At 35.2% G+C, this 13,967-nt stretch overlaps 1 protein-coding gene across 1 annotated transcript; it reads left to right on the forward strand.

Moving 5' to 3' along the window:
- Positions 1-460: 460 nt before the first annotated feature.
- On the forward strand, positions 461-4,377 carry LOC110618689 (glycine cleavage system H protein 2, mitochondrial). Its single transcript, XM_021761906.2, has 3 exons — positions 461-648; positions 1,857-2,116; positions 4,133-4,377. The coding sequence occupies exons 1-3, from the start codon at positions 570-572 to the stop codon at positions 4,259-4,261; spliced, it is 468 nt and encodes a 155-aa protein (XP_021617598.1). The 5' UTR covers positions 461-569; the 3' UTR covers positions 4,262-4,377.
- Positions 4,378-13,967: the final 9,590 nt, after the last annotated feature.

Below are 13,967 nucleotides of genomic sequence, written 5' to 3' on the forward strand. Positions count from 1 at the left end.
CCAACTTTTGGCTAATGGGTTTGTTGACGCATCGTCCCACTGCCTTATTCAATTTTCATTTTTTTTTCTTTTTTTTTTGGCTTTGGATCTTTGTTTGAGTATATTATTCATGTTTTTAGTAGTTATTATAAGTTTAATTTTATATGAAAATTAATAATTAAATTTAAATATAAATATATATATAAAATTAAATATTATAAAAAATTTAAAATAATAAAGAAATTAATTAATAAATTTTTAAAAAATTTAAATAATTAATTAGTAAATTTTTAAAAAATTTAAATAATTAATTAATAAATTTTTTAAAATTATAAAAATTAAATAATAAAATATTTAATAGTAAAATTAATTAAGTAGTAATTTTTTTATATATTTTAATATATTTTTTAAAATTGAAGGCTATAATATTTTTTAAAGAATTAATTATATACAGTCCACCCACCAACCCTCCACCGATTATAAAAAAAAACTCTTTTAAGGCACAATTAAGAGCTGAGAACGGCGCTGTTTGTTGTACCATATTTTGAAAGGGAGGCTTTAGCAGGGTTTGTTGTTTTTTCGTTCTTTCAATGGCTACACGCTTGGTGTGGGCTTCAAAGGCCGCTTCTTACCTAAGGATCTCTGTTTTCCACAGAGGATTTTCTTCTGGTACATGATATTTCTATTCTCTTCACAGTTTACTTTCTTTCTTTTTATATTTCTTCTTCGTTTTTTTGCCTTGTGTCTCTGTATGCAAATGGGTTTATGCATGTGTGATCAGTGGGTTGTTCATGTAGAGTTGGATCTTATTCTCTTTTAGTAAAAAGATTTGGTTTTTGCATTTGGGTTTTGTTTGGCTTGAGAGTATTATTCAAGTTTTATTCTTTGTTTTTTAGGTGATCCCTTGTGATTTTGCCTTTACTGATGCTGATCTACTCAGATTAATTACTGTTGCAAAGCACTGGCTGATCTATCATTTTTATTGATTCATTTTTTGAAAGAGTTTGAAACCTTAAGTTTCTTAGTTGTTTAAGTTGGAGAATTGCTTATTTTGCTGTTCTTCCTCTTCTATTGATTTGATCTTGATATGCTACATTAGCTTCAAGCATAAAAGAGGAAATTGAGCATAGTGAAATCATGGTTTTGGAATTGTTTAGCTATAAGTACTTATCTTCCACATGTTGCTAAGAGTTGATAACTGACTTGTTGATAAGAAAATTCTATTTGATCTGGTTTCTCTTTCTTCTTCTCTCTTGTTCTCGATATCTATTTCCTTCTGTATTCTCTGTTCTTATCAGATCTTTCAAACTTTATTATGGCAGACTGTTAAAACAGCATTGAATAACTCATAAGCAGTACTTGTTTGTAAGATTGTATATTTTCATAAAATCTAAATTCATAAGCAGTATATATATAATCTTTATTACCTGTGTTTTGTGAATCAATGTCTTATTCTATCCTTTCATGGTTCAAAAGATCATTTGGGAAAAAAAAATAATTGTCACTAGAGCTACATTATGTCTAAATCCTAAAGGTTTAGCCTGGAACATAGGAAAAGAGATTTTTTTTAAAGGTGTTACCGATTATGGTCACAACAAAGTAAGCTGCTTGAATGGCATGTTTGCTAGTTTTTCACTTTTTTATGTAATCCGTGACTGCTCTAAGACTTCAAACATCAATAAATTTTTTGGAAATTTATACCTTTTCCATTGACCTAAGCAAAGATTCTGACTATACTCCATTGATCTCACATTCATTTGTGTTTTTTCTTACTGCATTTTCTGATAATGAATTGTGTGGATTAGGAGGTTCATTGTTTGATTTCTTACAGCTTAAGATTTTCTTAATTTTGCTTATACTTTTGAATTCCTTTGCAGTCATAAAGGATCTGAAGTATGCTGATTCGCATGAGTGGGTGAAAGTTGATGGTAATTCTGCTACTGTTGGTATAACTGATCATGCTCAAGATCATTTAGGTGATGTTGTTTATGTTGAATTACCGGAAGTGGGCGCCAATGTCCAACAGGGTGGGTGTTTTGGCGCAGTTGAAAGTGTTAAGGCTACTAGCGATATCAATTCTCCTGTTTCAGGGAAAGTTGTTGAAGTGAACGAAGAACTGAACAGCTCCCCTGGTTTGGTTAGTCCTATATGGCCCTATATATTATTTTTACCACATCAATTTATATATGAGATCATCTTTAGGTTGCATTTTTACTGTCATTTGAGAGATATCTTTAATGGTTTTTTAATGTGTTCTTGTGTTCTTTTATGCAAATGAATCACCAATGCTTCACCTCTCCCGGGTTTCTCCTTACATAACTTAATTTTGTAACTGAAACAGAAGTTTAATTTTAATGCTCATCTGAGGCTAAATTAATCATCAACAATGAAATTCTTTTAGATAAACCTCGTTCTCATTTGAAATTAGATGCTATTCATTAAGGATAAGTTAATGTTTTGTATGTTTTTCATCTGTGGTTAAAGAAGGAAGGTGATTTTCTTTTAGAACAGTTCAAACAGTTTGGATCCAAGCCTAGTCTAAGAAGAGCTTTGTCAGTTATGTTCTGGATATTTTCAATGCGCTCATTATTCTCTAAGGAATTATAAAAGAGAGAAATGCAAGTTTTTCATGTTAGTAATTCCTAGCCTGAATCATGATGTCTAAAATGGAAGTCTTGATTGCACGTGTAAATTAATCTTTTTAGCAACTTTGATAAACATCCCAAGTAAAATCTTTCCCCGTCTCTTTCTCTCTCTCACATCCACACAACACAAATCTCTCAGGGATTTATTTAGTATTCCTAATAGAAGGGCCAGATCTTCTTCATCCCTTTTAATTGAAAGGAACCTCCTAAATGATATAACCTTCCTCCCACTCTCTTACACACAAACATCCTTTATGTCATTGTGTAGTATAGTCAACTCTGTTTGTGAAATCTTCTTTTATCTCTTGCTTTCGTTTTTAATCAATCGATTGTATGATCTAACCAAACATAGTTTAGTTGCCCTTTTACCTGAAACACAAGAAATCATACTGATATATATGCTTAAGTTTATCCGTACTCCATCAATATTGTTGAATTGTGATGGCTGATAAACATCATATTGAAATTAAACACTATAGATGTTCATGAATTTGTTTAATTGAAGAAAGTGGTGGAAGTCTGGAAAAATGACTGAAATTAGGCACTGAATGGATTTCATCATAAGTAAATGGGGCAAATAAACAACACGCAACTCCATGGGGTAGAATTTGGCATGTCGTGTTATGTTTTTTTAATGTTCTTTTATTATTATTATTATTATTATTATTATTATTATTAAAAATGATCAGACCGCTTGATGCTGCCTATAACTCAACATATATCATTAAATTTGAACCTCAAGATGTGGTTTGTTAATCCTTTGGTTGCCTTGGTCCATCATAATATTGTATTTGCTCCCTTTTCCTCCCTCATAAGGGTGGCAATGCAGACATGACCTATGAGCAAGATCATTGGCTGTATAATTTGGCATTTTTTTATTATCATATCCATGTTTTAATCAAAATTAATAAATTATATCACCTGTTTCATTTTTAGTAAACAGGTCCAATTAAGGATACCCTGCAATGAACAAAATCAACCTGTCATGTCAATATCTTTATCTGTGTGTAACATATTTAGTCTTATATTGAAAAGCACAAGGGTTTCAAGTTAAGTGGAAGTTAAGCATAGCATAAGGCTTTCAAGTTTAGTGGAACTAAAACCCTCCAGTAATGCAGGGGGAATGGTTAAGTTGAGGTTAACTTTTGGGGCAAAAGGTCTCACAAACATAATTCTAGGATCCCATCAGACAAAGACATGGGAGAAGTGAAGAGCGTATATACTGTAGGACTAAAGCAGGAAGAATGAGGCGGCGAAATGTGACTGGAGCAGTTTGTGATTGCAAACTACCAGCTATGAGGGAGAAGTTGTACAAGACTTGGATCAACTTACTGTCGAAAAATTTTTCCAGCTGATGTAAACTGACATGTTGAATTACTAGAATAATGGACCAGTCTATGCAGATTGTTTGAGAAATTTTTACATATTGTATCATTATTAGTGGTTATGGAAAAATGATAGTTTTTTTAAAGTGCAGTTATGTTAATTTTCATTTGTAAAATTTGCAGGTAAACTCGAGCCCATATGAGAGGGGATGGATTATAAAGGTTGATATTAGTGATGTTGATGAGCTCAAGAACTTGAAGGACTCAGATGAGTACGTTAAGTTTTGTGAAGAAGAAGATGGAAAGCATTGAGCAAACATAGTCATTTGATTTTCTGTGTCTGCTCACCTGAATACTACGCCTTTGTTTTGATATTTTATTGTCTTCTTAATTCCCTTTGCTGCTAGTAATAAAGTATTGAGTTTGTCTGATTAGGAGGTTTTCTCATGAGTTTGTCCCAAATAATAGTTTTTAATCTCTTCCATTGATTAATCGGAAAAATCGAATTAAATTACTAAATTAAAATTGATTTAGTTGATTTTTTCAATTTAAATCAAGTAGTGCTCACTCTTATTTTCATATGCTCTTCTCTCAGTCTCTAATTTTTTTTTAGGGCGTAAACGAATCAAATTATTTATGAGTTATTCGAGACTCGACTTGATAAAAATTTGATCGGGTTTGACTCGTTTTCTAAACGAGCAAGTTTTAAATTTACGTTTTTAAGCATGTTTAATAGCAGTATTCGGCTCGTTTAAATTTACAAACTCGGTTCATTTTTAAGTTTATGAACAAGTTTGCAGATATCAATGGTTGAAAAATTAAAGGGATATGGATATCAAAATTGAATGGATACGGAGAATTGTGGATTGCGACTTTTCTATAAAATGAGTTTTTCTATAAAATAATAATCCTTTTATATTTTTTTTAAAATTAATTGGAGAGATTCTAATTAAATAAAAAGATTTAATGACTTTCTCATTTAAATTTTATTTTTAATTTAAATTTATTTATAATTTAAATGAATTTAAATTATTTTGAAGTTGTTTATAATATAATCGAATTTAAATTCAAGTCTAAATGAGTTTAAATTTGAGTTTTTTGAATAAAATTTGAGTCTGCTCGTTAATGTAATAAATAAATTTATTATAAATTAACTCGAATTGAATATTTATTTTATAAATCATATTTGATCTTATAAATAAAATTCGAGTTTGAATTCAAATTTTTAAATTTATTTTTAATTGAGTTTGAATTTATCAAGACTCAGTTCGATTTGATTACGATCTTAATTTTTTTAAGAGCCAAAATTACTAGAAAAAACTTACAAAATCACAAAAAAAAAATCAATTATAATATTTAAACTCTCTTACCATCAAGAAAACCACAAGAAAAAAAAAAAAAATCAATCACAATTACTTCCATTCGTGCTGCAATTGATTCTCCGTTGCTCTTGCATCTTCATATCTCCTAATTTGGACAAACCACTGTAATTGATTCAAATCCATTGTAACTGATTCAAATCCATGCTTAGTGGCCAAGTCAATTCAAATCTACTTTTTTAACTTTGATTTAAGTATAATAAATCTTCTCCTACCTTATATTACAGGTTTAAGTCAATTCAACTAAAATAATGTTTTTCTACTTCTTACATAATTTCATATTTTTTAATTAAAATTTAATGATAAAAAATATCTTACCTCACAGTAATATTTACACTAATAATATTTTATTTCTAATTATTAAAAATCAACTTTTAAATTTTTTACATTAAATATATTAAATAGCATAGCTTAGCTCTTAAAATATATTAAATATTAAAAAAAATAATTTACATGAAATTTAATAAAACTTACATCTTACCTCCTATTTTTAAATAGTAAATAATTTAATTCTTAATTTTTTTTAAAATTTACTATTAATCATGAAAAAATCAAATAAACTATCAACTTTAAACTCTTAGTTTATTTAATTTTTATATATATCAATATATTTTATAACAAACTTATATTAAATACTTTTTTCACTGTATACACTTAAATCCATATTTTCTAAATTTTTTAATATCTAATTTATATTAAAATATTTTATTGTAACTTTATATTAAAAAATTATTTTTATAAAATTTACATAATATTTTTTAACCTTAAAAAATAGATGTATGAAATAAAAAATATAATTATTTAAATTAAATTATTTATATTAATATAATGGAGAAAATATTTAATGTAATATTGCTATGAGATGTGAAATAATTTATTTTCTAAGGTTTTGTCTGTTTTTGAAAATATCTTGTATTTAAAAAAATATTTTCATGAAAAATATTTTTATAAAAAATATTTTTTAATAAAATAATTTATTTTTTATTATTTAATTTAAATTTAAAAATAAAATATATTAGCAAATTCATGTAGAGAAGGTTTAATAAAATTTTTGAAAAGCAAAAAATAACTTTTTCTTTTAAAAAAGGTATTTTAAATGAAAATAATTTTTTTTACAATAACTTAAAAATTATTATTTTTTAATTAATAAAATATTTTCCGCTTATTCCATTAACAAAATAGTTATTTTATTAAAAAAATATTATTTTATTATAATAATTTATTCATTCGATTTTCAATTTTTATAATAAATTAGTTATTTTATCTATCTTTTATAATTTTAATATTTATAAAAATTTGATCCTTTAATTTCAATTAACCATTTCAATTAATGATTAACAATAAATTTAATGAATGATTATTTTAGTTAAAAAATTAGAGATTAAATTATTTACTATTTAAAAATAAGAATTAAATTATGAGTGATATTACGTAATATCCGCTAAAAATAAGTTATGAGTTGTGGTATATGGATCACATCGTAAGGATATGATAAGTGGAAAAGGTGGTTCCACTATAGGAGATAAGACCGTGACGGTACTGGATATCATCAACCTTTTCCTATACTTGGGGATGAAAAGTATAGGCAAGAGTTGTATGCATAGTTCACGGTAGTAGACATCTCATTTGCATAAAATGTGATACTCAGCCGTCCGGTCTTGAACTGCCACGGTATCGTTATTAATATGGGTGCTATGTGTTTTAAGCTTCCAGCTCCCGAGGGAATAGCAGTGGTCCGAGGCAGTCTGAGATTAGCCAAAGAAGATTATGGATATCCTACGAAAAGTCTCAAAAAAGCAGTCATGCCCATTGACTTACTGGAGAAGCCAGAATCTCACGTAAAGCTAGAACCCATGAATCCGGTAGAGGAGGTCCAAGTAGGGAAGGAACAAAAGGTACGGTTTGGCACTGCGTTAACAAGAGAAATGAAGGTTCGTTTAATAGAGTTGCTGAAGAGCCAAGTAACCACTTTCACTTGGTCTCAAAAAGATGTAACAGGTGTAGACCCTACTCTCATCACTCATAAGTTATCCATCGATAAGACCGTCAAACCAGTCCAATAAAAGAAAAGAAAGTTCGTACTAGAGAGGTAGTAGGTGATCAAAAAAGAGGTTGATAAGCTTCTAAGTGTAAGATTGATAAAGAAAGTCTAGTATCCCACATGGCTAGCCAATATAGTCTTAGTAAAGAAAGCTAACAAAAATTGGAGGATGTGTATGGACTTTACTGACCTAAATAAAGCATGTCTGAAAGATCACTACCCGTTACCATCCATGACAGATTAGTGGACTCGACCTCGGGGCATGCAGTGGTCTCTTTCTTTGATGCCATTTTAGGATACCACCAAATCATGATGGATAATGAGGATACAGAAAAATTGCGTTCATAACCGATGAAGGAGTTTACTGCTACAAAGTAATCCATTTCAAATTGAAAAACGCATGGGTGATATACCAAAGGCTGGTGTCAGGAATCTTCAAGGAAATGGTGGGATCAACAATTGAGATATATATGGATGACATGGTAGTGAAGAGCCGATCCTTGGAAGACCATCCAGAAAATATCCAGAAAGTTTTTGATGTCCTGGACAAGGCGAGCATAAAGTTGAACCCGAAAAAGTGTACCTTCAGAGTGAAAGCTGGAAAGTTTCTGGGATATATAATCTCTGAAAGAGGTATAGAGATGAACCCTGAGAAGATCAACGCCATTCAAAATATAGAAGCACCTAAAACTATTAATGATGTACAAAGTCTTAATGGGTAAGTCACTACCCTAAGTCGTTTCATATCATACTCGGCCAAAAGGTGCCTCCCGTTCTTCAAGGCTTTGAAAGGCAAAGGCAAGTTTGAATAGGGAGAAGAGTGTATAGAGGTATTTGAAAGTCTAAAAACCTTCTTATCATCCCCTCCGCTGCTAAGCCCATTCGTTAAAGACGAATTTTTGTTTCTATACTTGTTTGTGACAAAAGAAACAGTTTGCTCGGTACTTGTTCATGAAAACAATGGGGAGCAAAACCTAGTATACTATGCCAGCTAGGTGTTGAAGGAGATAGAGTTGAATTACCCTCCTCTCAAAAAGTTGGCATTTACAGTTCTAATGTCAGCCACAAAGCTACAATAATACTTCAAGTCACATACCATTGAAGTTAGAATGAATTACCATTTGCAGAAGGTTTTACACAGGCCGGAGTTGTTAGGGTGATTATCCATCTGGACGGTAATATTGTCAGCCTACGATATCAGGTATGTCCCACGGTGCTATGAAAGCCCAGGTGCTAGCTGACTTTATTGTAGAGATGACTCCACCATTAGAATCTTCAGGATCTTCAGAAGAGAATACAGAGAAATGGAAGGTCTGGGCAGATGGAGCTTGCGGAGCTAGGGGTTTAGAAATCGGGATCCTGCTGCAATTTTAGACAGGGATAAAGCTTTGATATACGGCCAAACTCGCCTTCAATGCCACTAACAATGTAGCTGAATACAAGGTTGAAATAATGGCCTTAAAAATCATCAAGAAATTAGGTATACAAACATCCATTATTTTTAGTGACTCACAGTTGGTTATAAAATCAATGCCAGGGATAATTTAGAGTCCGAGAACTGAACCTTGTCAAATACGAGGAGAAGGTTCGGTCTTTGATGGACAGGATTAAAGAAGAGCAGGGCAACTGCGAGCTCCGCCAGGTAGCCAGAAGCAACAACGAAGAGGTGGATCTTCTAGCCAAGATGGCAGCGGCGGGTGAACAACACCTGACCCAACCGTTTCAATTCGAGGAATTACACACTCCAGCAACGGCAGTGGAAGAGTCCTTTCCCATAGAAGAAGAAGAATCATGGATGACGCCAGTGTACAAATTCTTAACACAAGATGATCTTTCAGCTGATGAATTATCAGCCAAACAGGTAATAAGGAAGTCTTGTAAATACACACTAATTGATGGTTGGTTATACAGGAGGTCTTCAACACATCTATGTTTGCAGTGTGTTACCGAGGAGGAATGCTAGGAAATCCTAAGAAATATCCATGCAGGTGATTGCAGGAGCTACGAAGGAGCTCGAAAAATCACTCAAAAAGCATTTAGACAGGGATATTATTGGCTGATGATCATGAAAGATGTGAAACAGCTTGTCTCGAAGTGTTAAAGATACCAAGTACACGCAAACATCCCAAAGATCCCGGGAGAAATGCAAACGGCCATTAGAAGTCCCTGGCCTTTCTTTCAGTGGGGGATAGACATCCTTAGCCCCTTCCTTAAGGCAACTAGGTCCAGAAAGTTCATAATCGTGGTGGTAGATCATTTCAGCAAGGGGGCAGAGGCAGAGGCAGTATATTCCATTACCACCTAACAAGCGACTTCCTTCATCAGCAAAAACATATTCACTCGATTCGAAATACCAAAGATAGTAATCACCGATAATGGAACTCAGTTTGCAAGCTCCAGGTTCAAAGACTTCTATAAGAAATTGGAAATTGACTTAAGGTTCAAATCAACCTATCATCCCCGGACTAATGGTATGACTGAAGTGACTAACAGGACCATCCTACGGGGTTTGAAGAAAATACTAGACCAAGCTAAGGGCAACTAGCCTGAAGAGTTATCCCACATGCTATAGGCATACAAAACCACCCCAAGGACATCTACACAAGAGATGCCCTTTTCTCTTGTATACGGTGCTGAGGCAGTCATTCCTATAGAAATCCAAGTAGGCAGCTTCATGACACAATGCCCTGAGATATTAGGGAATCCTAAAGAAATGCATTTCAATTTGGACCAAGCAGAATTCTTACAAGAAAAGGCCAGAATCAAAATAGTGGTTTACATAAATAAGATGTCCAGAATGTTCAACAGTAAGGTTAGGCCACGCGCCTTCAATATAGGGGATCTGATCCTCAAAAGGACAGATGTAATAGTTGGCAATGCCAGGTCTAGTAAGTTGGGTGAGAATTAGAAAGGACCGTTCAGAGTATCTAAGGTTATTCGCCCAAGGTTATATAAGTTGGCCAAGTTAAATGTTCAAGTCATTCCCCACTCCTGGAACATCTCTAATTTGAAGAAGTTTTATCAATAATAAATTAACAATGTATTTTCACATGAGATATTCTTCAGCAACAAGGAACGATGGGTTCACCTCCCCGAAGAGAGACTAAACCAGGCCACAAGGCAGTTTTCGCCAGGCCATTTGGGCATTGGTCCCACTAAGTAAGGCCATAAGGCAGTTTTTGCTAGGCCATTCGAGCGTTGGTCCCACTAAGCAAGGCCACAAGACAATTTTCACCAGGCCAGACCATAAGGCAATTTTTGTCAGGCCATTCGGGTGATGGGCCCACTAAGCGAGGCCATAAGGCAATTTTTGCCAGGCCAGGACATAAGATAGTTTTTGCCAGGCCATTCGGGCGTTGGTCCCACTAAGTGAGACCATAAGACAGTTTGTGCCAAGCCATTCGGGCATTGGTCCCACTAAGTAAGGCCATAAGGCAGTTTTTGCCAAGCCATTCGGGCGTTGGTCCTACTAAGCGAGGCCATAAGACAATTTTCATTAGGCTAGGCTATAAGACAATTTTCGCTAGGCCATTCGGACGCTGGTCCCACTAAGTAAGGCCACAAGGCAATTTTCGCCAGGGTAGGCCATAAGACAATTTTTGCTAGGCCATTCGAGCACTGGCGCCACTAAGCAAGGCCACAAGGCGATTTTTGCCAAGTTAGGCTGTAAGCCATCTTTCACCCGGCCATTTGAGCGTTGGTCCCATTAAGGAGGTCATAAAGCAATTTTTGCCAAGTCAGGAACATAAACGTTGGTCCCATTAAAACGAGTTGTTTGTGCCAGACAATTGGAAAGGCGGATATACCAACCCCCCAAAAGACAAAGGATATAAGCGTCAAACAAAGAACTAGATCGGGTAAAAGATCTGTAACGACCCGGAAACCGGACCGCTACCGGCGCTAGGATTCAGGTCGGCTTAAGGCCGCCGGAACCCGTAGCAAGCCAAACATACATCCTGTGAACCTGTTCAATCCCATACATGAACCAAAACATACATAAAAATTAAAACTTTTCTTTCATTCAAACATTTCTTTACCCAGCCTAGCCTGTGCATGCATAACCATAACATAAACCCCTCATTGGAGTTCTCAACAAATACTCCAATGGGGTACATAACATATATCAGGCTTGGGTTACATAAACATCATAAAACATTTATCTCATGTATTTAAGGGATTACAACAGACTCTAGTCAAGCACACTATAAAACTTACATTACATTACATAACATACTTTTACATTATGAATAAACCATGTCCACAGCTATGCTATTACATAACCTCCTCTTACTCTTCTGACTTCTCTATCTACACAGTACCTGCAAGACTGGGGTTAGGGGAGAGGGGTGAGCTAAAAAGCCCAGTGAGTAAAAAGTAAAAACATGATATTAATTCCTCCCTTTTTAGGTATTTTATTCTTCATTTTATTATTATCATTTGCTTTAATTCCACACTTTTTAGGTATATTATTATTCATTTTAATAAGAACATTAAATAACATAACTTTTACTTTACATGCTTTCATGAAATGCAACACATCACATTTAATCACATAAAGGATGGTATTGTCACCATTAGTCCTCACATCTCCAAGTGCCAGGGGCGTAGAATGGGCCTCGCTGGTCTTTCTCTTACATAACATACATATCATAACATTCCAAAGTGCCAGGGGCGTAGAATGGGCCTCGCTGGTCTTTCTCTTACATAGTGCCAGGGGCGTAGAATGGGCCTCACTGGTCTTCCATAACATATCATCATAACATAACATTAGAGGACTATGGATCACCCAATAACCATCCACATCAACATCAAATTATGCAATGCAACACATTCGTGAATTTCTAATGCAAACATCCTGAAACATCGCATGGCATTAATGATGCATGAGTATGCTATCAGATTCATTCATTTGTTCATTTATTCATTACTTAAAAACTTAGGGAATAATCCCACTCACCTGGTGACTGAAGCTTTAACGACGGACTCTGAAAGACTATCTCACAACCGGGGGTCACGGGTCCTCGGGTCCGAACCTACACAGGTGGACTCAAATGAGGCACCAAACAACAAGAACATAACTCTAAACATACCCCCAAAAACCTCCTCAAAACACCTCAAAACAAACCTAGAAAACATGCAAGAAAAGGCTGGGAAGGGCACTTTCGGCGGCACCTTCGGCGGCCGGAAGTCCCTCCAGAGCCGAAAGTCAGGCAGGTTCGGCGGCACCTTCGGCGGCCGAAACTCCCAGACAGAGACGAAACTCATGCATGTTCGGCGGCACCTTCAGCGGCCGAAAGTCTCGGACAGAGCCGAAACTCAAACTTTCGGGGGCAGACTTCGGCAGCCTAAAGCTGCCTCCTAAGCTGGTTCGGCGGCCGAAAGTACCTTCGGCTGCCGAACCTGGTTTCTGCCAAAGGGCAGAAACTTGGTTTTCTTTGTCCAAAACAACCCCCTACACAACCAATCATGCATAAACCTATTCTACAACAAGCATACTCAAGCATACAAACTCCTAGGGGTCTCCAACAAGCTCAAACCCCAACTACAACACACAAGCAAGCCACATTGCACATAAACACACATTAAAACCATGGATTTTTCATAAAAACCCATCAAGCCTACTCATGCATTTCTACCCCAAAAACTTGCATAAAACTTACTTAAAACACATATAGAACTAGAGATCGGCTCTTACCTCTTGAAGATCGAGAGAGAAACGATCCTAGCTCGAAGATGGGGAGATTCGAGTTCTTGAACCTCAAAGCTCCAAAACTTGCTTAAACTTTAAAACTCTTCAAAAACAAGATGTAACTTGTTAAGATCTAAAGGATTTGAGGGAAAACACTCAAAATGACCATAGGAGGGCTAAAGCTTACCGTCGGCCGAAATGGGAGAGAAAACCTCGCCTGTTTCGGTCACGGGGTCCTTTATAGGGCAGGTTCTGTCACCTTTCGGCAGCCTAACGTGCCCCCACATCTCATGCATGTTCGGCGGCCGAACATGAGGTTCGGCGGCCGAACCTTGAGTCTTTCAAACAAGGCTTTCGGAGGCCTAAAGCGCTCCCAAAACCCCACCATGTTCGGCGGCCGAACCTCACTTTCGGCGGCCGAACCTGGCAAAGCCTCCTTTGGTCTTTTTCATTCAAAAACTCAATTTCCTTTTTGCTTAAAACATAAAATACATTAAAAACATTTCATAAAACATGGTTTTACCCCTTCTAGAGGTTTCCGACATCCGAGATTCCACCGGTCGGTAGGAATTCCGATACCGGAGTCTAGCCGGGTATTACATTCTTCCCCCCTTAAGAACATTCGTCCCCGAATGTTCACCAAACAACACATAACACGGCAAACATATAACATACATACTAAGCACATCAACACATAGGGATCTAACCTTAAAAGAGCTGAGGGTACTGCTGGAGCATAGACTCCCGTGTCTCCCAAGTGCATTCTTCCAAGTTGTGGTGGTTCCACAGGACTTTCACCATCGGGATTTCCTTGTTTCTTAACTTCCTGATCTGCGTGTCTATGATCCGTACTGGCTGTTCGACATAGGTGAGATCCTCTTGGACCTCCACATCAGGCTCACTAAGAAC

The sequence above is a fragment of the Manihot esculenta genome, chromosome 7, assembly GCF_001659605.2.
Source record: "Manihot esculenta cultivar AM560-2 chromosome 7, M.esculenta_v8, whole genome shotgun sequence".
NCBI lineage: Eukaryota > Viridiplantae > Streptophyta > Magnoliopsida > Malpighiales > Euphorbiaceae > Manihot > Manihot esculenta.

Coding starts and splice junctions, on each gene's coding strand:
- LOC110618689 (XM_021761906.2), top strand. CDS start 570: ATGGCTACACGCTTGGTGTGGGCTTCAAAGGCCGCTTCTTACCTAAGG. Junction 649..1,856: donor CCACAGAGGATTTTCTTCTG/GTACATGATATT, acceptor ATTCCTTTGCAG/TCATAAAGGATCTGAAGTAT. Junction 2,117..4,132: donor TGAACAGCTCCCCTGGTTTG/GTTAGTCCTATA, acceptor TAAAATTTGCAG/GTAAACTCGAGCCCATATGA.